Genomic DNA, 20717 nt, shown 5'->3' with positions numbered 1-20717 from the left:
GGGCTGATGAAAGCAAACTTTAAAAGGTACAGGGCCATGAAACTGAAAGTACTGACTTTAGGTGTTTTGAGGGTTAGGAGAGACAAGTTAAACAGAATGTCAGAGAAAGAAAAACACAGTTACCACAACTTAAAAACAGTAGGAAAACGGCTATTGGCATTTTGAGGAAAAATTATTTCCTACCTAGAATTCAGTTTCTAGCCAAAATCCCTCAAAGTTAAAAACAACAAAGATCCTCTCCATGGTCCTTCTTAGAAGTTATGTAGCCCCCCAAAAACCCAAAACAATAAAACAAGACAGGGAACTCTAGCAAGCCAGAATCTGTAGCAATGACTACAGACCTCATACATGAAAGGCAGAAGTGAGCAGCTGTGAAATATCCCTGAGCTGCTCAGCATCTCTAAGTACAGAACAGGCTCAGGGAGGCTTCTCATGCAGCTGACACTGAGGCCACAGTTGCTATGCACCAACTACTGAGAAATCTGCTATGGGAGCACGTGGGAATAAATCCACGACAAAGAAAAACATGGAAAACTGAACACATGGGTGAAAAACCAAGCTCAGTTTATCAGAAGAAAGTCTAAAATGGAAAAGGTAATCATGCTACATGGTTCAGAAAACAATAATTTAATGTGATCATGGTATTATAAGCCTTCAATATTCATCTAGTAAAAACTATTGCATATATATTAGAAAGTAAATTCTCAATATTGGAGATTATCATAGAGAACACTTGAAAGAAAACTAGTGACTTTCATCTTCCACTATTACAACTCAATCAGTAATATTAATGACACCTATATTTGAAATATCAAGAAGCATCAATTCAAATATATACTTAAGTATGCACATAATAGTAAGAATACATTCCTATGGAATGTCTAGCACAATATGCTGAAAATTTTTAACAATTTAAATTGTTTGTTTGTCTTTTCCCTCATTAGATCTGAAGCTAGTAAAACAGCCTAGAAAAACACGGAGTCTCAGTGTCCACAGGGCTGTTTAGTTTAATGTTAGTATACAGTACAATGAAAGACAATGTAATTGCTTCATATTGTATGTGTATGTTAGAGGGAAGAAGGAAATCAGTATGCCCTCAACCACTAAAGTTCTGGTATCCCCTAAGATGAAATGTTCTCTTTTCCCTTAGGCCTCCGACATGAGAGTCACACCCTTCATAACCTTGCTCTGGCCCTTCTCCATGCTACTACTATCTGACAAAAGCCAGGCTTCTCAAGCAGTAAGTTTTCACAAAGAGTAAACAAATTCTCAAACATAGACTATATACAAATCTAGCAAAATTCAGAAAAGCAAAAGACTGGCAAAAGAAAAATATGCATGATTGACAAACTGTTAAAAATTAACTCTTGGCCGGGCATGGTGGGGCACGCCTTTAATCTCAGCACTTGAAGGCAGAGACAGGCAGATCACTGTGAGTATGAGGCCAGCCTGATCTACAAAGCAAGTTCAGGACAGCCAAGAGAACACAGAGAGACCCTGTCTCAGGAAAACAGAAACAAGCAGCTAGAGAGATGGTTCAGAGGTTAAGAGCACTGCTTGCTTTTCCAAAGGTCATGAGTTCAATTCCCAGCAACCACATGGTGGCTCACAACCATCTATAATGAGGTCTGGTGCCCTCTTCTGGCTTTCAGGCCAGAACACAGTATACATAATAAATAATAAAGAAATAATAAATCTTTTTTAAAAACACTGTATACATAATAAATAATAAATCTTTTTAAAAGCACACTAACAATTAACTCATGTGAGCCAGTGAGATGTCTGTGCAGCTAATGGTGCTTGCCACAAAGCTATTAACCTGAATTCCATCTCTAGGATCCACTATGAAAAGAATTGACTGCCTCCACATGTACCATGGAAACACACACACACACACACACACGCGCGCACACACAGACACACACACACACATGCACCCACAAATAAAATTTAAAATAAAATAAAAATTACTTACTTATCTATGTATTCAAAAATTCTGTAGCCTCTGACCAAAAGCCTAATTTGACAAATGCATTCTTTGTTTTATGAAGTGAATTCTTTTTAAAAGCTGACCAAATGGGACTAAATAGCAGTTACAAGCCCTTTCTGTTCCTGCAGAGAACCCAGGTATAGTTCGCAGAACCCACATGTTGGCTCATAAGTACCTGAAACTCCAGATCCAAAGACCTGAAGCCCTCTTCTGGTATCCTCAGATACCAAGCACATCCATGATACACATACTTACATGCAGGAACTCACACACACATATAAATTTTTTTAAAGTAAAAGCTGAATAGAATAGAACTCTGAAACTTTTTACTATAAAATCAGAGATTGGTTTCAAGGCAAAAAAAAAAAAAAAAAAAAAAAATCAGTTCAAAACACAGGATGGGGGCAAGAGAGCAGGCGCAAGCACGAGGGCCTGAGTTATACACAGCATTGACCGCCTCCTTCTCCACGCAGATGTAAGCACACACTGTGCATATACAGAACAATACTAATGCAAATAAATAGAATTTAGGCAAGGATAAACCTCAGAGAGAGACAAAGAGAAACCTTTGTCTAATGCCCAGGATTCTGTCCTCATTCTGCCGAAAGGAATTTTTTAAGCAAGCAAGCCAGTTGTGTTAACATATCTTTGTAATGAGCATGTGGCTGAGTGAGGCAGGGTGGTCCAGAGTTGGCCAGCTCAGGTGACATGCAGTGCATGCAGCTCTCAACCTGAGACCCTACTGCAAATAAACATCAACATCAACACAATGACCATCAACACAAACAAACACCCATCATGTCACTCAATAAAAACCATAAAATGAAGCCAGGCGTGATGGTGCACACCTTTAATCCCAGCAGAGGCTAGCAAATCACTGTGAGTTCGAGGCCAGCCTGGTACACAAAGTGAGTCCAGGACAACCAGGGTGACACAGAGAGACCCTGTCTTGAAAAACCAAACCAAACCAACCAAACAAACAAAAAACAACCATAAAATGTAAGAAACTTTTAAAAATGCACTGACCTAACTGACCACCACGTGGCTGTAAGGTTATTTCAACTGCAAAGCCAGTCAAAAACTATTTCTTCAAATGTATACGCATATGGAAATCACTTCTTGTATTACAGCTCATTAACAATCATAATTTGATTTGATGTCGTTGTTTTGAGACAACTATGTAAACCAGGCTATTCTTGAACTTTTAGAAATCCATCTGCCTCTCCCTAATTTGAAACCACAGCCAGCATGGTTCTGCATTTGATAGAAAGCAGCCAGGTGGTGCTGACAAGCACCTTTAATCCCGGAAGTCAGGAGGTAGACACAGGTGGATCTTGGTCTACAGAGGGAGCCCCAGGACAACCAGGGCTGTGCAGATACCCTGTCTTGAAAAGCTGCTGCCCCCTTGTCCCCCCAAAAACCCAGCCAACCAAAACCAAAACCAATTATTTACTTTGAAAATACCAAAGTTTTGAGCTGTTAAACCAACAGAGATTGCTGGGTATTGGTTTGAATTTTTAAATATTCTTAGGAATGCAATGGTATGTCCAGAAACTTCAAAATACTTATTTTTAAACAACTCTCACATATATATCTGTCTTGTATGTTGAAACATCAAGTAAGGTTTTAGTTTGTTTTGTTTCGCTTAGGTTTTGTTGTTTTAAGAAAACATTTCACTGTGTAGCCACTGTTGTCCTTGAACTTGTTAGCCTCCTGCCTCAGCCTACCCAAGTGCTAGGATCATAAAGCATTTGACAACATTTTTGATCAGTCAACAGGACTATTATTTACCTTGTATTTCTATAAGAGAAATATAGCAATATTCCTTCTGTAACGCTTGTATAGTAACAGCTGGAAGATATCTGTGGAAGAAAGCTCTCTCCTTGAGTGCTTGTATCAGCATTTCCTAATCTTTAGAATTTCATCTGCATAAAGAACCATGTTTGCGGGGCTGGAGAGATGGCTCAGAGGTAAGAGCACTGTCTGCTCTTACAGAGGTGCTGAGTTCAATTCCCAGCAACCACATGGTGGCTCACAAGATCTGTAACTGCAGTTTCCGGGATCAAACACCCTCTTCAGCCTCCACAGGCACTGTACACATATGGTGCATGGACAGGACTGCAGACAAGATACTCACACACATGAAATAAAAGTGAATAACCCTGACCTTTAAAAAAGGAACATGTTTGCAGCCAGGGCGGTGGCTCATGCTTGTAACCCCAGCACTCGGGAGGCAGGGGCAGGAGGACCTTCAGCACAGCCAGGGCTATTACAGAGAGAAACCCTGTCTCAGAAAAAGAAAGAAAAGAAAGAAAAAAAGAAAGATGTTTGCTCTTCCTTTTTCACATTAAAGAATAACCTTTTTCCAGAATGATTTTTATCCAATATCTCATCTCGGATATGTAATTTTGATCTCTTATGTTAGATTTTTCCTGATTAAAGAATTTCTATTTTTCTTTGTTTTCCAGGAAGTCAAATGTAATTTCAGCAGAAGGAATCATGCTTTGATTCCAGAGGGTATCAGTAACAACGTGACCATCCTTGATCTTAGTTATAACGAAATCACTCTGAATGCTTCAGACATCAGGGAACTACAGATGCATCCTCTGCTCACTGAGCTCTACCTGATGAAGAATAACATCACTGTGCTATGTAACAGTAGCTTCAGTAAGCTCTTCAACCTAGAAATTTTAAATATCTGTGGAAATTCCATTAGTGTAATTCAACAGGGCTCATTTGTTGGATTAAACGGACTAAAACAGCTGCATCTTTGCCAAAACAAGATATTACAACTAAACCCTGATATATTTGCGCCTCTAAACAACTTGAAAATTCTGAATCTGCAAGGCAATTTGATGCACCACATTGACGCACCACAGCTACTGCATCTGGAGTTACTAACTCTGGACGGAAACCCATGGAACTGTACCTGTCGTCTACTTGAGTTGCAGAACTGGCTGAACACGTCCAATGTGACATTAGGTAAGCTACCCATCTCCAAGTAAAGCAAGACGAGACTGTGTCTGAGCTCTGATGGCTTATGTCATAGTAGAACAGACACAAAGCAAACGGCTGGGCTGGTGTGTTGCTCAGTGGCACACACAGGCTTTGAACACAAACCAAAATCAAACCAAAACAAACACACACACCCAAAACCACCTGCAAGAAACTTCAGAATAGACATGTTTTCACTCCACCTGGTAGGAGGATGGTAATTTAAAGATTGATATATGCAAGACGATAATATTAAACATGTGGAGTCATTACATAATACTAATTTTACATGTTGGGTATGGCAGTGCATACCTTTAATTCCAGAACTTGGGAGGCAGAGGCAGAAAGAACTCTGTGAGTTCCAGATCAGCCAGGATTACAGTGAGATCCTAGTTTTAAATGTTCAAATACTTTTTATATATTCTTTAGGGTACTGTTATCACAAAATACACAAGAGGTGCCTTAGTTATGGTTGGCTGGTCATTTTACAGCACTGGGGATTGAACCCAAGGTGTTACATTATTTTGTTAACTGCACATCAAGTTCTGCTTGGGAACCAGATGGTAACAATAATAATATTAATCATAAAACTTTCCAACATAAAAGCTAAACAATAAACACATACTGCACTTAACCTGCATAAAAGGAATAATCATCAACACTAATATTGACAGGCAAATACATCAAGAGTTCCTTTCTTACAAGGAAATTTTTTGGTTCATTTATTTTATATAATGTGTGTAAGTGTTTTGCTTGCATGTATGCATGTGCACCATGTGTGTACCTAGTGCCTGTGGAGTTCAGAAGAGGGCATTGGATCCCCCAGAACTAGAGTTAAGGGATGGTCATGAGCCACTATGTGGAAGCCAAAAACTCAACACGATTCTCTGCAAGAGTAGCAAGTGCTTTTTACCACGGAACCATGTTCCCAGCCCTTCTAATTGTCTCTAATGAGACAGACTTACCAAAAATCCTAAATCAGCATTGTGTTGTGAACTACTTCTATTATCTATAATACATTTTATTTCTTTACCAGAAAACGAGAACATCACCATGTGCAGCTCCCCAGATGACCTAAAGCACTGCAGCATCAAGTCAGCACCTTTCACAGCTGACTGCCAGTCTAAACTCATCTCCACTGGAACTGAAGATCTTTATATTGATTTTCAGTCCATCAGGAATTCAACTTCAAACAACTTAACACGGAACTCAGGTAATGTACTGGATTTGAATATTACTGTTGCTGAAGGTATCAGTTCTAAAAACAGTGTTCTTTTTCTCTTTCACTATTTTGAGTTTCTGTGAACAATGTAAAAGAGCAATTCTTCATCTCAGCAAGGATTTACAAAATATTGGGAATGCCACCAGGCTCTACTAGCTATCATGCACACGATACTGTCTATTAGTTAGATAACTATTTTATGAGACAGGACATCACACTTCACCTGGTTGTTTTACTATGGACTACTGCATATTCTACACACTTAATTCTAAGTACAAAACTCATGTATGCATCAGAAATACCACACGCATGGAGTCTGAAGACAATTTCATACAGTGCTTTTGGGGCATCTGTGGTTTTACTGTGACTGTCTATTGAGACCTTCCAGGAAATTTCCACTTGTGAAATCAGGTTAGCACTCAAAAAGTTAGCTACAAACATTTTTAGTTAGAGTTGATCAATCTTTAGCCATTTTGGAAAATGATGTTCCTTGGCTACATTTTTCTTTAGTGTACTAGTAATTTTTATTCACAGAAAATGGTAACGTGTGTTCTTTTTTTTTTAGTACTGCTTGGCTTTTGTCAACTTGACAAACCTCTCTTTTCTTTTAAGAACATGAGCCTCCTGGCAGAAGCTGGGCTTTCTTCGTTGGTGTTGTCGTCACTGTCATGCTAACGTCACTACTCATCTTCATTGCTATCAAGTGCCCAATATGGTACAACATTCTGTTAAGTTACAATCACCACCGCCTGGAAGAGCACGAAGCAGAAACCTATGAAAATGGTCTTACAAGAAACCCAAGTTCTCTTTCACAGATAACAGATACGAACTCTGAAGACACCACAGTAATATTTGAACAGCTGCATTCATTTGTGGCAGATGATGATGGCTTTATTGAAGACAGATATATAGATATCAATGAGGTTCATGAAGAAAAATAATTATACTGTGTTGAATATTATTAAAAATATCAGTCTGTTTATAGCTTAGACAAAACGATTTTTCTTTGGCACACGAAACTGTAAACAGCACACCTTCGTATTATTCAGTTCATTATACAAACATCACAGAGTGCTCTCCTACTGCATGGCACAAGCAAGTCCAAATGCAGTAACTCATACTCTGCTTAGTCAAAAGTGCAATAATTTATGCACACCCTCAGCATTTATTAGTGTCAGCAGTGCTCAGTAAACCACAGGCTGGCAACGAACACGGCCTAAGACCAACTCAAACGAACACATTCTGGTATTAGCAACTACATGTGCTGCAATGTATTAAATTATACTAAAATTTTCATCCATAAAAAAATATAGCTGGTTGGGCCGGAGAGATGGCTTAGTGGTTAAGAGTGCCACCTGTTCTTCCAAAGGTCCTGAGTTTAATTCCCAGCAACCACATGGTAGTTCACAACCATCTATAATGTGATTTAATGCCCTCTTCTGGTATGCAGGTGTACATGAAGGCAGAGCACTGTATACATAATAATAAATAAATCTTAAAAAATAAAATAAAAATTAATTTAAAAAAAAGGAAAGAAATATAACTGGGCGGTGGTGGCAGATGCCTTTAATCCCAGCACTCGGGAGGCAGAGGCAGGCGAATCACTGTGAGTTGGAGGCCAGCCTGGTCTACAAAGCGAGTCTAGGAAAGCGAAGGCTACACAGAGAAACTCTGTCTTCAAAAACCAAAACCCCCCCGCCCAAAAAAAAGAAAGAAAGAAAGAGAGAAAGAAAGAAGAAATATAAATTTTAGGTTTATATCATCAAAGTGAGAACAGTGAATTGGTTTTATGTTCAAAAATGAATTCACAGAATTGGGAGAATATTTTCTAATGTTCCTGAACTTAAAAAATTCCTCAAAAATTAGTAGCAATATAAAGCACAGGTATGAGACTAGGAATACTCCCTATTAATCACTACTAATTTTGACAGTGATTGTTAGGAAAGGGTGCACATACAATGGCCATATTTAATATTACAGTAGCTTCTAAGCTGGGCATCATAACTACTTATGAATTTTCTATTAAAATACATATTTCTGTGTCTCTTTTGAGAGATTATCTTTCAAATCATTCTGATCTAGAGCTGAGGAATGTTCAGATAATCCATACACATCTGTCTGAGTTTCAATACGTAGAGCAGTGTTTCCCGAATTGTTTTCTGGAACACTGGTTCTCCACAATGACACTGACAAGCATTTATATAAAAGAAGAAGGGACCTCAGCACATCACTGCAGGGGATGAGTGAAGCAAGGTGAGTGAAGCTCTTTTCTCCTTTACTCCTTACACAGGTTTACAATGCTCAAGTGTTCTCTGATAACTGAGTTTCTGAAGAGATCTGTATAGCATGTTCAGGACCTTAAGTCCTCCCACACACACCCTGTCTTTCTCTCCCCCTCTTCCTGTCTCACATATACACATAAAGAAATGTCAAAATTTACTTGATAACCAAGCCCTTTCTTGGAAGTATAGCTAATAGCTCACAGCAGAGTAACAGATCAAAGGACACATTCTGGGAACAATAGCCCTAACACAGGAAGGGTCTATCTAACCTGAAATGTTTGACAGTCCTCTTATAATGACTTAGCCGCAAATATGATTTTTAACAACTTAACAGTGTAAAGAATGGAGTTAACAACAACAACAACAAAAAAACCCCCAGCAAAATATGTTTTATTATTCTATATGTGGAAAACTGTTTTTAATCTGAATCTTTTAGAGACAAGGCTATCTGTAAAACACTGAACTACACTTATGGATGAAATAGTTTAACACATTTTCTGTGATTTTCTTCATCTGCATACCTGGAAAGGGACGAGTTGGCCAGAGCTGAAGATGAGCACAACTGGAGATGTGCTGACAGAGCTCAGAAATTGATACCTGAGTATACAATGCTCCGATGTCCCAGTTTCTCTTTAATAAAGATATTCAAAAGAAGGTACATAAATAGCTCCTGCCTCACAAATATGTCTGTCAAATACACTGGGCCAGAAGGCTGAAGATGATGCTCCAATGCTACAGAGAGTGCTGGGTGACTGCTCAGGCAGCAAACTGTCTCTGTCATCTTCACGTTTGGGAAGGTACCTGTGGAAACCCATGCCAAATTCTGCCATGTCAGCAATCTTGTGCTTAGGCTGTATGCTGTGACCTTCGAGTTCATGACGTTTACCTCACCAGGTCTCGTGTTCTAGGCTATCCTTGGACTATTTACCTTTGAAAGAAGTAGAGAAGTCTCAACTTGGAACCACCCAGAGGATCTAGGAAGTTCTTACAAGGAACTACTCAGGGAACTAGGAAGTTCTACAGGGAGCGATTTAGGCTATTGTATTCTTGCCCTATATAGGTTCCTGCTAGTCGGCATTAAAGTGAATCTTGATCAGAAATGTCCTGACTTGATTCATTGTTTCTCGCGTCTCTGTATCCTACTTTCAATCCCCACTCCCTCTTTCAGGTGAACCCTGATTCAATTTTTCCCCGCAGGCTGGGACCCGACAGGTACCTGCACCCCCTGTATACTCTGGTAATTAATTATATTCCTTTTCAAGTCTCTGATGGGGTTCAAGACCAGATAGTTTAGTTTTACAATTAAGCTTAGTTGTTTAAGGGTTAAGATGTTTTTAGGTCTAGATAGACATTTTAAGTTGATAGAGATGAGGTGAGATATGATAGATATTGATTTACATGCAGAATTTTAGACTCACCAAGATAGAAAAGATGTTTTCTTTAAGGCTGCCAAATTCAATATAGCTAAAAATACTATGAATGTAACATTTACATAATTCCTGATTATTTCATGGTTCTTGCTGTAGGTAGTCTATTGTATATATGTGTTATAATATAAATGTATATGTAAGAAATAAAAAATATTTAACAATAAAAAGAGAAAAATTAAATGGTAATTTTAGTTAAAAAAAAAAAAAAAAGGTACATGACCTTTAATCCTAGCACTCAGGAGGCAGAGGCAGGCGGATCGCTGTGAGTTTGAGGCCAGCCTGGTCTACAAAGTGAGTCCGGGACAGCCGGGTTATAAAAGAAATCCTGCTCAAACTACCCCCCTCCACGCAAAAAGGTACATGATAACTTCTTACAAAAAAGACTAAGAATATATGATCTTGTCATAATCTCGAAAATAATATATTTTGGAGTTATATAAAAAGTGCTCACAAAATAGCTCAGTAGTTAAGAGAACATGCACCAAAACATGACAGCCCAAGCTCAATCCCCAGGCCCACATGGTAGGAGAAAATCATGTTCTTCTCTGACCTCCACATGTACACTGTAGTACATGTATGCCAACACACACACGTGCATACACACAATAAATAAATAAAACATAACTTCCAAAAAGTTTAAAGCTATGTAAATAGTACATTCAGTTGAAATGTCCATTGAGGAAAAAATAAAATATATCCCATGAACCAAAGGAATCAATCTGTGTTAACAATGCATCTTTGCTCATGTTTATAGTAAACATAAAAGATATAAATCTTATGAATTATAAATTGCTTAAAATCTCAATTTTAAAACATTGTTAGACGGGCGTAGTGGTGCACGCCTTTAATCCCAGCACTTGGGACGCAGAGGCAGGTGGATCACTGTGAGTTCGAGGCCAGCCTGGTCTACAAAGCAAGTCCAGGACAGCCAAGGTTACACAGAGAGACCCTGTCTCGAAACCCCGCCGCCCAAAAACAACAAAGAAACATTATTATGGTATCATTTTCTAAATATTCTATCATTCTGTTAATATATCATTTCCTACTTAGAAGATCTAAAAATTAATCTTTGAGATACTATAAAATAAAATCATAAATAAAGATTATACCTGATCTCTTAAAGTCCACAGTTTATTATTGAGTATTTAATAAATATATGACTAAGTGAGGAGAAATGAATGAATATAATATTGTAACTAATATGCTTTTAAAGGACGGTTGATCTTGACCAATGCCATACTAGACGGATAACTCAACCAAAGTCATACAGCTAGTGTGTGAATGCTGCTGCAACCATGTGCTGAAGCTGTATCTGCCAGTGTTTGCTCCGTGGTTTTAAGGCAGGAAGGACAAGGGAGAGTAAGTAAGAGCTTGGTTCTCTTTATACAAGGAAGGGGCTGCCTTGGCAGACGCCGTGCAGGAGGAGCTGCCGTGGGCAGGGGAGCGTCCTGGACATGGCCCACCGTTCTGCATGGCTGCCATGAACCGTGGAGAAGCATGGCCCCAAGGGCCTCATCTCTAGGTTGTTTCTGGCGGCTGCTGCACCTTCTCGTGTTTGTCGCTGCTGTATTCCTCGTATGTCTGGCATGGTGTGACTGCGTGTAGAGAGACCCTTACTGCCTACAGTCTGGTGTGATTGTTTCCTGGGTGGCAGCCCACTCATTTGGGTAATATTCCTGCAGATCAATATGAAGATCAACTTTCATAAACTAATATTGTTTGGATGAGTTGTTGATTTTACAGAATTCCTGATTTGATTTAAATAGTTCTAAAATGTTAGGATAAGATGATGTAGAAAATCTTGAGAACATTTTGAAGTTCAGAAAAGTACACTCTCAGTAGTTGAACTTGGGACTTCCTGAGCTTAGCAGCACAAACAGTAGCTCTAATTAGCACTGGCCGCCGTGACTCTCTCACTGACCCTGGCCTGGTGATGATTAGTTCTTGTACCCATTTTCCCCTCAGCTTCCTGATATGATTTAATAAAAATTGTTAATGAGCAGATGTGCACCTTGAGGACTTAAAGTAAATGGTTGATGTTTTTTATATACAAGTTAGATTTGTGATTCTTTATAGGATAACTTTTAAAAATAATTGATTCTTTCAGTTATCTGCAAATTACAGCCTGCCAGTAGAGAAAGACTGGCTGAAAAAATTACCTTGCTTGTTTACACTTTGTCAATATATAACATGGTGCTTAGTTACAAATTTATGTCGGTTTTGGGGAATAATTTGTTTTTCCCATTTCTTTCCCCCCCATAACACATAAAGCATTTTATTATGTGAGGGTACCGAGGAACATTTTTCTACATATGGTCATTGTAATCATTGATTTAAATCAAAATGAATGTAAACACAGTGTGATTTTTATACTGCTTGAAACATTTTGATAGGATGTACCAGCTGTGGGATAAAACATAATCTTGTTGGAACTTGCTTGTGCGAATGTGCTCCGTCCACCCACTATGCATGTGTGCATATGTGTACGTATATAAAATGGTTGCAGCTTTGCTCCTTCCAGTGCATGAATGTATATGTCTGTATATGTCTGTGTGAAGTTGTTAAAGCTTGTTGGAACTTTTCATTGGAGCTTGTTTGGCTTCATCCACTGTGTGTGTGTGTGTGTGTGTGTGTGTGTGCGTGTGTGATTCCTGTGATTCCTTTCTTTTTTCCGTGTCACTCACTGGCTGGCCCTAAAGAGCTGAAAGACTGCAGGGCGCCCAGCCGTTTGCCAGTGATGAGCAGTGCTGGCCTCCCGTTGCCAGGAGCCGCCGGCTCTGGGCTCTACGCACACCTCCTCAGTCGACCCTGTCTGCTGGGCTGGGCTGCAGCACTGCGGTGCTTCCATCTTCAGGAAGGCTCTGTGTGACAGGGTTAGTGACGTGTGGGAAACAGACACGCTTCTGCTTCTAATCAACAAAGGAACTACACTTCGTCATTATATTTCATCATTTTATTTAACATCCTGTTCTTTATCAGGTTATTTTATGTAAAAGTAACACTGGAGTGTCTTCGGTGTTACTCATTTTCAGTAATTTTGGTTAGTAACTATCCTTGCTTTCAAACAGATTAACAATAATTAGCTTCTAGAGCAGAATGATATGTGTTTATGTACCATAGCTCAGGGCTGGAGAGATGGCTCAGCGGTTAAGAGCACCATCTGTTTTTCCAGAGGTCCTGAGTTCAATTCCCAGCAACCACATAGTGGCTCATAACTATCTATAATGAGGTCTGGTTCCCTCTTCTGGTGTGCTGGCATACATGCAGGCAGACCACTGTATATGTAATAAATACATAAAATCTTAACATATACCATAGCTAAACTTTTACATTTACTTTGTCATATTTTGTATTTAATATGGGTCAAAACTAATTTTAAAAATTATTTTAATTCATAGTTATTATTTTTATAGATTACTGTTACATTTATTGAAATCAAAGCAAGTTCATATTTAGTCATTATAAACAAATTATGTATAAACACACACATATGAATCTATAGACAACATAGAGAATACTAATATAATTATCATCAATGTCAGTTAATGTTCAAAGCCTACCAATCAGTAGCTTATTTCATTAAAGGAGAACTAAAATATCATAATCCAAGCTAGTTAAAAGCCTATGGTATACGCAGAGAAACCCTGTCTCAAATAAACAAACAAACAAACAAACAAACAAATAAATAAATAAAAGCCTAGGGTAAAATTCTAAGTGTTAGATATAAAGACATAACTCATCTGAGAGTTTAAGTTTTTAGAAGTAGAAATCATATTTATAAAACAGGGTAGTCCTTTTCTCCATATAAAATTTAGCTTCCTGGGAGCAAATTAAGATTTGACATTAAGATAATTTTAAATTAAGGCATTATGGTAAATTAAGAAAAAATGATGCATTTTCTATTATAAATATATACTTTAAATGTAAGGTGCCCGGGCAGAGAGAGCCTGGGGAGCTTGAGGGGGCCTATATTACAACGTAAGAGATTGCCTCATAAGGATCCAACAATTAGTTAACTAACAAAAAAACAAAATAAGAGAAAAAGTTAAAACTATAAGGAAATAAAGGATTCCCAAGTTAACCCCCTACCAAAGTCATTTACTCATGTGAACTTACGCTTGTCTGTCAGTAAATATGACATCCATACTTTGTGTTTCTCGATCATTTTGAGCTTTAAGCTGTGTAAACAGTAACACAGACATTAGTCATTAAAAAAAAAAAGGTAAACACCACACCAAACTCTCTCTGTAGAGGTTACTCTGGTACTCTGGTACTAAATGAGATGACTGTAATAATGCCACATGCAAAAGATAGAAAAAAATTACACCTTTCATCTAACAAAGGACAACACCAGATAAGTAAGTCAATATTACCAGATAAATATATTAGTCCTTTGTATTGACGTTATAAGCTCACACAAAAATAATTCGTTTTTCTTTAGTGGTCTGTCCAATAATTAAATTTAAACTTATGAAAACAGCATTTCAGTAACATACTGTAATGTACAATAAATACTTGATTAGCCATATGCTGAATCTAGAATCAATACAGTTTTGTTCTTAAATACTTTATGATTTCTACGTACTTCTAGCTGACTGTATATACACAAACCTGAATCTGGCCCTACCTTAAACAATTAACTAAATATTTTCAAAGTTTTTGTTATTTATTTCTAGCAACAAAACTCATTTCTGTTTATGAAACTAAAAATAATTTGCTAAATTATTTTAGAACTTCAAATTTGGAAGTCATTTTTAAAATTCTGTTTTGTTTTGTGTTTGTCTTGCCAGGCTCTTGGGAGGGGCATACTTTTATTCCCAGTACTCAAGAGACAGAGGCAGGCAGATCTCTGAGTTTGAGACCAGCCTTGTCTACTAAGCAAGTTCTGGGATAGCCGGGGCTATATAAGGAAACTCTGTCTCAAAAAAATAAATTAATAAAAAAGTGCTGGTTTCACAGAAGTATTTCATCATTTAAATGAATTTTAAGTACAGAATTTTATTACATTTTATCCAAATGTTTAAAATAAAAATAGGTCAGGTAGTCATATGAAAACTGAACACAAATTTTCATTTCCCCAAATTAATATTATTAGCTATACCTGGTATTATATACATTTCCTTTTTTCCTTGTTATAAAAACTATGAGGAGGGAACAGAGAGAGAGCTCAGCAGTTGCAAACACTGGTTCCAGAGGACTTGTGTTTGTTTTCCAGAGCTGATATGGAGGCTCACAATTGTCTGTTACTCGGTCTCTGGCAATTTGATGCCTCCTTCTGTCTCTGAAGGCACAGGGCAAAGACATGTATGTAGAGAGAACACCCATGCACTTTAAATAATTAATTGGCTTTTTAAAGAAACTATAAGATTTTTCAAGATATTATCTCCATTGGGTTTTAATTCGACTTGTTTAAAAAATTAAAAGCTAAAGAAACTTTTTTTTTTTTTTTAAAGTTTAAAAAACCCAGGACAGCCAAGGTTACACAGAGAAACCCTGTCTCGAAAAACCAAAAAAAAAAAAAAAAGGTAAAACCAAAATATTGTTAACCAAGCAGTGGTGGTGCAGGCCTGTAATCCCAGCACTTGGGAAGCAGAGGCAGGTGGATCCTAGTGAGTTCGAGGCCAGCCTGGTCTAGGACAGCCAGGGCTACACTGGGAAACCCTGTCTTTAAAAAAAAAAAAAAAATATATATATATATAATGTATATCCAAACAATATAGATCTAGTGCAAGATCAGGTGATACAGCTTTACTGACAGAAATGAAAACATTTACTCCAGCACCAGATCTTAAAGAACAATGCAGGGTGCTCATTAATAACTACAAAAGTTATGATAACAGTTACAAGCACCTCTAAAGTCCATAAAGCTTTATCAAACTATTGCTAAATAAGTTCTTTAATTTAGAGGATATGATTTATATACAGCTATTGCTTATACTTATATGTTTCCTTACCATGTTGTAATCATTCATTACTTCTTCCATCTCAGTATTGGTATTAAGTTTATCTACCAACTAAAAGCAAAAAAATCATTTTGTTAGCCTTAATGGTTTAGTTAAGTCTTAATATACACATTTATTTTAATAAACAGCAAGTCATTTCAGTGTTAATATTACCAAGTATCTTATTTTCTAAGAAAAAAATAGTGAGTTACAATGAAAAACAACATTAAAAAACTAAACATATTCTTCATTTGACCAGTAAGTAAACTAAATTTTTGGTATGGAAAAGTGAGAAGTAATGAAATCTTGTTCCTTTAATATCATACACAGAAGAGCTTTATCTGCTCTGAAAAAGCCAAGTTTATAAAAAAAAAAAAAAATCTGAAAGAGTTTTTTAAAAAGCAGCTTTGGAAATTATCTCCCACTCTTATTTTTCCTGGAAAATATTAACTGTCTTATAAATTGATACTAGTGAAAATGTAAAACAACGTTCTTTTCCTAAAAACAAAAAAAGAGAAGCAACAGAGCAAAGCATGAACAGCACACTAGGACACCAACCCTAAGTCAGGCAGAGGGACCAACAGAGCAAAGCATGAACAGCACACTAGGACACCAACCCTAAGTCAGGCAGAGGGATCAACAGAGCAAAGCAACAACCAAAGCATGAACAGCACACTAGGACACCAACCCTAAGTCAGGCAGAGTGACCAACAGAGCAAAGCATGAACAGCACACTAGGACACCAACCCTAAGCCAGGCAGAGGGACCAACAGAGCAAAGCATGAACAGCACACTAGGACACCAACCCTAAGTCAGGCAGTGGGACCAACAGAGCAAAGCATGAACAGCACACTAGGACACCAACCCTAAGTCAGGCAGTGGGACCAACAGAGCAAAGCACGAACAGCACACTAGGACACCAACCCTAAGTCAGGCAGAGGGACCAACAGAGCAAAGCACGAACAGCACACTAGGACACCAACCCTAAGTCAGGCAGTGGGATCAACGGCAGCTTTACCTGGTCTGAAATAGTGATTAGAGCCTGGCAGAATTTTGTTTTTGAGGAATGCTTTTATCTGTGAGGTTCTCTTTGGGTTTTTGATTAGTTAGTTGGTGGGTTTTTTGTTTTTGTTTTTTTTTTTAATAAAAGATCAAATTAGTAAAAAAAAAAAAAAAACCAACTAATCAAAATAGTCAAAATTAAGTGTAGTTGATGATAAAGACACTAAGCTTTATTTTGTTATAATATTCTAATCTATATTTTATATTTGAAAATGTAATAGTTCTTTCTTGTATTTGTAAGTCCTAAAGAACCTAAATGCTGGATATAAATCAGATCACTCAGTAATTAACTTCTTTCCACTCAACAAATACTAACTCATCAAACCACAAATAAATAGAATGTTTTACATGTTATTACTTTAATTTTGTTTTGTTTTGTTTTTTGGAGACAGGGTTTCTCTATGTAGCCTTGGCTGTCCCAGACTTGCTTTGTAGACCAGGCTGGCCTCGAACTCACAAAGATCCACCTGCCTCTGCCTTCCAGAATTCTAGGATTAAAGGTGTGTACCTCCATGCCTGGCCTTAACTTTGGATTTATTCTTTGATATTTTATATTTACCTAATACATTCCAGCATAAGTAAAAATATTTAATTTAATTTAACATTTAAATATTTTACAAAACTAAATTTTCTTTAAAAAAAAATCTCTGGTTTTCTCATATTTCAAAAAGATCATGAGGTGCTAGAAAGACGGCCGAGCAGGTAAACACATGAACAGCTCCTGCAGAGGGCATACGTTCAGCTCCTAGTGCTCACAGCAGGCAGACTTAACTGTCTACCACTCCAGCTCCAGGGAATCAACACCATCACCCTCCTCTGGCCTCGGAGAGTATTTACTCTCATGTGCATACATGCGTATACACATAACTAAAAGTAAAATAAGATCTTTAAAGCAATAAATTCTAAAACAGACATAAAGAAAATCTTACTTACTACTGGGTCTCAAGGCATTTGTTGTAGACTATGTTTGATGCTCAACAGATAAAGAACTACGATGTATTCTAATTAGCAAAATGTTATTGATAAGTATTAACAATATGAACTAGTTATATCATAATTTACCTAATCAACAGTCGGAGATAAAAGCTAGTCACTTCTTCAAATCAACACAGCATAATTGTTTAATGTACCTAATGACTTAGAAGAAAATTCTGATTCTAGAAACTTCCTTGGAGGTAGTGTCATTCTAAGGACAGGCGAGTATTAACAATGGCAAGATGACAGTCCACACTGAGAAACATCCCTGTGGGACTATTTTTATGCATACACTCTATTTTGACAGAATGCACACAGAATTAAACATACAGATGGAGGTAGTCTGTGTGCCAAATAAGCATTTAAATTTCATGATGACAGCAGTCCATAGCAAGGTAAAAGATCTTTTTAAAGCAATGAAATCATTCACACCTAATAAATTGTAATGCTTTAGAAATTACTACTCAGGCCAACGGTGGTGGCGCAAGCCTTTAATCCCAGCTCTTGGGAGGCAGAGGCAGGTGGATCACTGTGAGTTCAAGGCCAGCTTGGTCTACAGAATGAGTCTAGGACAGGCAAGGCTACACACTCAAAAAACCAATAAGAAAAAAAAAATACTATTCAGGGGATTGAAGCAGATGCTGAGCCTCACGGCCAAACTTCAGGGTAGAGCCCAGGAAGTCTTATGGAAGAGATGGGGCATAAAAGGACCTAGAGGGCACAGGAGCTCCACAAGGAGACCAATGGAGCCAACAGATCTGGGGGGGGGGGGGGGATTGGCATTAGCTGCAGAGCCTGGTGCACCAACCAAGGACCATGTATGCAGAGTGAGGACAGTGCAGTAGATAGGCACCACAGTCTCCTCGTGGGTCTCACAGTATGAGGAGTAGGGGCTACTTTGACATGGACTCTGGTGCCCACTGGATGATCACCTCTTCCTGCTGGGGTGTCCTTGACAGGCCACAGAGGAAGAAGATGCAGGCAGTCCCGATGAGACTTGATAGGCTGAGGTCAGATGAGGGGGGAGGAGAGCTCTCCCTTTCTGAGGACTAGGGGAATGAGGGAGGAGGGATGAGGGAGGAGGGATGAGAAGGGAGGTGGGACAAGGAGGTGAGGAGGGAGGGGGCTACAATCAGGATGTAAAGTGAACAAATTAAAGATAAAATAAAAAATAAAGTTTTAAGAATTACTATTCAGATATTTATAGGGAAAAAACTTATGGTTTGTAAGTGTCTTTTTAAACAATGGGCAGAATGTTAGCAGGTAAAGATACTTTTGGCCAAAGCTGGTCCTGCCTGTATTTGTTTCCTGGAATCCATACAGTAGAAGAAAAGAAGTGATATATACAAGTTGTCCTTTGACCTCCATGAAATATATCTGGAGATCAGACAGACACACACACTCTCACACAAATCATAAGTAAATAAGTAAAAAGTAAGTAAAATAAATGTACTTAAAAATAATTTTTTAGGGGGCTGGAGAGATGGCTCAGAGGTTAAGAGAACTGGCTGCTCTTCCAGAGGTCCTGAGTTCAATTCCCGGCACCCACATGTTGGCTCACAACCATCTATAATGTGATCTGATGCCCTCTTCTGGTCTAAAGTGTACATGTAGGCAGAACACTGTATATATCAAATAAATAAATCTTTTCTAAAAAGATGCAAAAAAAAAAAAAAAAAAGCTAGAAAAAATCCTATCAATCTGTTACATCAGTGTATTTCTGGGGAGGGAAATAAAGGAAGGAGAAATGAAATGGGCAGTTTAATTCCTGTATTCTTATAGTTCAAAATTTTCACAAGAATAAATATATTTGTGTACTATTTGGAATGTAAAGTATTTAGTGTCAAGAGCAAACAAAGAAAAACGAGAAATTCTCTGAGAAAAGATGAAATACCATGTTGTAGTCTGCTAGTTGTCCTTGAAACTCCTTAATTTCAACAGCTAATGTCTCTGCCCTACAAGCAAAAACAAATACATTTGTAAATAAATAAGCAGATCATATTAAGAATTTTGTGGATGGTGTTCACCACATATATTCAATAACTAATGTTCAATAACACTGAATGAACACTGAATTGATATTCAGTCGCATGGATTCCTAACAAAGATCTTGCATGTTTTATCTGTAAAGTTACTCACCTCTTTTCATATGACAAGTAGACTGAATTTTCTTGGTTGTACATTTCTATCTCTTTCTGAAGTTTATTAATTTCAGTTGTAAGTTCACTTATTTTGCTCCTAATTGAGAAGAAAGAAGAAGTTCAGGAACGAGTCTAATGCAGAATAGACTTCTAGCTAAAGAACGTAAGCTCTCGGTAAGTGTGTGACAATATCCAGCGCATTTAAGAAGAGTAGCTTCGGGGGGCTGTGTGCCTGGGAACTATCTCATCTTATTCCACTAAAGAAATGGGAAAAAATAACTGGCATAGTTAGAGTCTCTAACCATTAAGAAAGATGAAAGAGGCCAGATATTGTAGTACACACTTTTGATGCCAACAAACACGGAGACAGAGGCAGGAAGATCGACACAGGTTTGGGGATACCCTGGCTTATCCAGTGAATTTCACAAGTTTGGGGATACCCTGGTTTATATTGTGAATTTCACAGGTTTGGGGACACCCTGGCTTATACAGTGAATTTCAAGTCAGCTAGTGTTAGAGAATGAGGCACTGTCTCAAAAAACAGAAGAAACCGAGCAAAGGAAAATGGAAATATATTACTAGGACATCTGAGGAGAGAAAGATGTTAGGTGGAAAATAATTACTTTTTCCTTTATAGAGGAACTGGAGACAGCTTAGTAGGTAAGAACAGGGTTCAGTT

At 37.9% G+C, this 20717-nt stretch overlaps 2 protein-coding genes across 2 annotated transcripts in view; one reads left to right on the top strand and one right to left on the bottom strand.

The window, feature by feature from the left end:
• Ift74 (intraflagellar transport 74) overlaps nt 1–20717 on the bottom strand; it is an 86755-nt gene that overhangs the window by 56832 nt on the left and 9206 nt on the right. Inside the window, exons 4-7 of the mRNA XM_051164294.1 lie at nt 20037–20135; nt 19792–19852; nt 15873–15932; nt 14035–14096 (exon numbers count right to left, since the gene is read on the bottom strand). Coding sequence (XP_051020251.1) covers nt 14035–14096; nt 15873–15932; nt 19792–19852; nt 20037–20135 — 282 coding nt within the window. The remainder of the gene's footprint in view (nt 1–14034; nt 14097–15872; nt 15933–19791; nt 19853–20036; nt 20136–20717) is intronic.
• Nucleotides 1130–7204, top strand: Lrrc19 (leucine rich repeat containing 19). Its single transcript, XM_051164305.1, has 4 exons — nt 1130–1240; nt 4459–4972; nt 6021–6197; nt 6819–7204. The coding sequence occupies exons 1-4, from the start codon at nt 1160–1162 to the stop codon at nt 7145–7147; spliced, it is 1101 nt and encodes a 366-aa protein (XP_051020262.1). The 5' UTR covers nt 1130–1159; the 3' UTR covers nt 7148–7204.

The sequence above is a fragment of the Acomys russatus genome, chromosome 2, assembly GCF_903995435.1.
Source record: "Acomys russatus chromosome 2, mAcoRus1.1, whole genome shotgun sequence".
Taxonomy (NCBI): domain Eukaryota; kingdom Metazoa; phylum Chordata; class Mammalia; order Rodentia; family Muridae; genus Acomys; species Acomys russatus.
Note: the sequence above shows the minus strand (reverse complement) of the source record. Positions and strands in the feature narration are given on the sequence as shown.